The sequence below is a fragment of the Monopterus albus genome, unplaced genomic scaffold, assembly GCF_001952655.1.
Source record: "Monopterus albus unplaced genomic scaffold, M_albus_1.0 scaffold411.1, whole genome shotgun sequence".
NCBI lineage: Eukaryota > Metazoa > Chordata > Actinopteri > Synbranchiformes > Synbranchidae > Monopterus > Monopterus albus.
Window position 1 is genome coordinate 286,792 of NW_018128291.1, and position 2,316 is coordinate 289,107.

General features: G+C 40.1%; 1 protein-coding gene across 1 annotated transcript in view; it reads left to right on the forward strand.

Annotated features, from left to right (window-relative positions):
- Positions 1-2,316, forward strand: part of LOC109951821 (protein dachsous-like) — a 22,048-nt gene that overhangs the window by 13,706 nt on the left and 6,026 nt on the right. Inside the window, 1 exon segment of the mRNA XM_020586522.1 lies at positions 1,295-2,314. Within this exon segment, the coding sequence (XP_020442178.1) occupies positions 1,295-2,314 (1,020 nt within the window).

Below are 2,316 nucleotides of genomic sequence, written 5' to 3' on the forward strand. Positions count from 1 at the left end.
AGTTAGTAATGTTGTCTTTGTCTTTTTCTTGTGAGCGGAGTGTGGGGGGGCGTGGGATTGTATTTTACTAAAGGTCAGAGAGGAACACTTTCTTTATAATGTGCAGACATGTAAAGCTTGTCGTCACTATAGATGCTCTTCGTGGGGTTTTATGTATTGTTTTTCCCCAAACCAGATCTTCCTCTGCTCCTTAATCAAAGCTGCTGTTTGTTTTTTGTGTCTCTGTCCTTGGTGCTGACCCTCACGGTTATTCATTATCTATATTCAAGAGCAACTCACTGTTGTCTTCTATTTTTCACCTCTCACTCTTTTAACATCGCAGTTTAATTTACATATTTTTTGTCTTGAGACAATTGTGCCCTATTTGTAATTAACCTTTTGGTCCGTAATATAGTTGTTTTTCCTAATAGATAAAAAAAAAACCAACATTAGTGGAATGAGTTAAAATGTTTCGCTTTTAGTGAGTAACACTTCATAAGTATGTATCATTAAACAGTTATTTTGTTTTTTTTCTATGTGAGGATGGTTAACCCGCTGTTTTCCTTAAAGCCAACTCAGTAGTTTCAGCCCATAATATATTTGTTTACAGCAGTACAACATAAAATGCAAACTGTCTTTCTACTGTTTTCGTTTGTAGTTTATATGCATCATATAAGTTTAAATACTCAGGTAAATGATGTGGCCTTTGGAGGAAGCTGGATGTAGATTTTTATTTCACAACAAAGGTAGTCTATTTCATGTCATTATTGAAAAAGTGCTGTCTGTGTGTGTGTGTGTGGGGGGGGGGGACGACACTACACAATCTTGACATGTTTAGGGCACAACAGTAAAGGGCATAATCTTCAATTAAGCATTGTTTAATATTTGGTAAATATTGTTCGACTATATCTCTATGAAATGCTTCCAGTGGATGTTTTCAGTGGTTTTGTTTATATACCTTTAACACAGAGAACAATATTCTGACTTATATGAAGTATTACAAACGGTTTTTCGTTACATTTTAATAAGTTGTTGATATAGCATTTAGACAAACATTAAGGGCAAACGACCAAAACGTATTAAGGAAACGTTTCTCCGTTCTGTAAAAATGCTAGGTGTAATTTGTACTCACGGTGTCACTATAGACCAGCTATGTTGTCAGACACGCAGCCTGCTTTGCACACCACCCATTACTGGGATCGACCCACCCCTCTGTTCTCTATTGCCTTCAACAAAGACGACATATACTTGGAAGGCATGTTGTTAAACCAGCCTGTTTTTAATGCTTAAAACTGCCGTTTTGTACCTTGTATAGTACTGTCTGAGGATGATGAGTAGACGAAGTGTTCTTCAAAGCTATGGCTTTGTCCTTTTCTTTGTTGTGGTGCGCTACGCACACGGAGACCTGAGCTATTCTGTACAGGAGGAGCTGAAGCGCGGGTCTGTTATTGGAAATGTCGCCAAGGATCTCGGACTGGAGGTGGACAGACTGTCTGCTCGCAAAGCTCGTGTTGACATGGAGGGAAACGACAGACAGTATTGCGGGATTAACCTTCGAAACGGGGACCTATTGGTTGCGGAAAGAATAGACAGAGAGGAGCACTGTGGAGAAAAGACATCGTGTGTTCTTAAATTCGACTTGGTCTTAGAGAATCCGTTGGAGTTACACCGGTTGTCTCTGCAGGTGCAGGACATAAATGACAATGCGCCAATTTTCCCTAAGGATATTATGAAGCTGGAAATTAGAGAATCAGCCGATAAAGGATCTAGGTATCGCATTAATGCGGCACAAGATGCGGACATAGGAAAGAACTCTGTTCAGAGTTATATTTTAGAACAAAATCCCCACTTTGTGTTCAGTATTCAGACGACTAGGGCTGGCAGCAAATATGGTGAACTGGTTTTAGACAAGGAGTTAGACAGAGAGGAGCAGAAGGAAATGAAATTATTGCTAACGGCTGTGGATGGTGGTTCTCCTCAGAGATCCGGGACTGTGGTCATACACGTCACGGTACTTGATGCTAATGATAACGCTCCACTCTTTACTGAAGCAGTATATACAGCCAGGTTGCCGGAAAACTCACCTATGGAAACCGTAGTTACCACAGTGAGTGCGACAGATGCAGACGAAGGTGTCAACGGAGAGATTACATATGAATTTAGTCGACTCTCCGATAAATCACGGACACTATTTTCATTAGATGAGAAAACTGGAGAAATCAGTGTGACAGGTGACATAGATTATGAAGGGGGATCCAAATACGAACTGTTTGTTGAGGCCAAAGATGGTTATGGTCTTTCTTCAGAAGCAAAAGTGATTATTGAGATCACTGATGT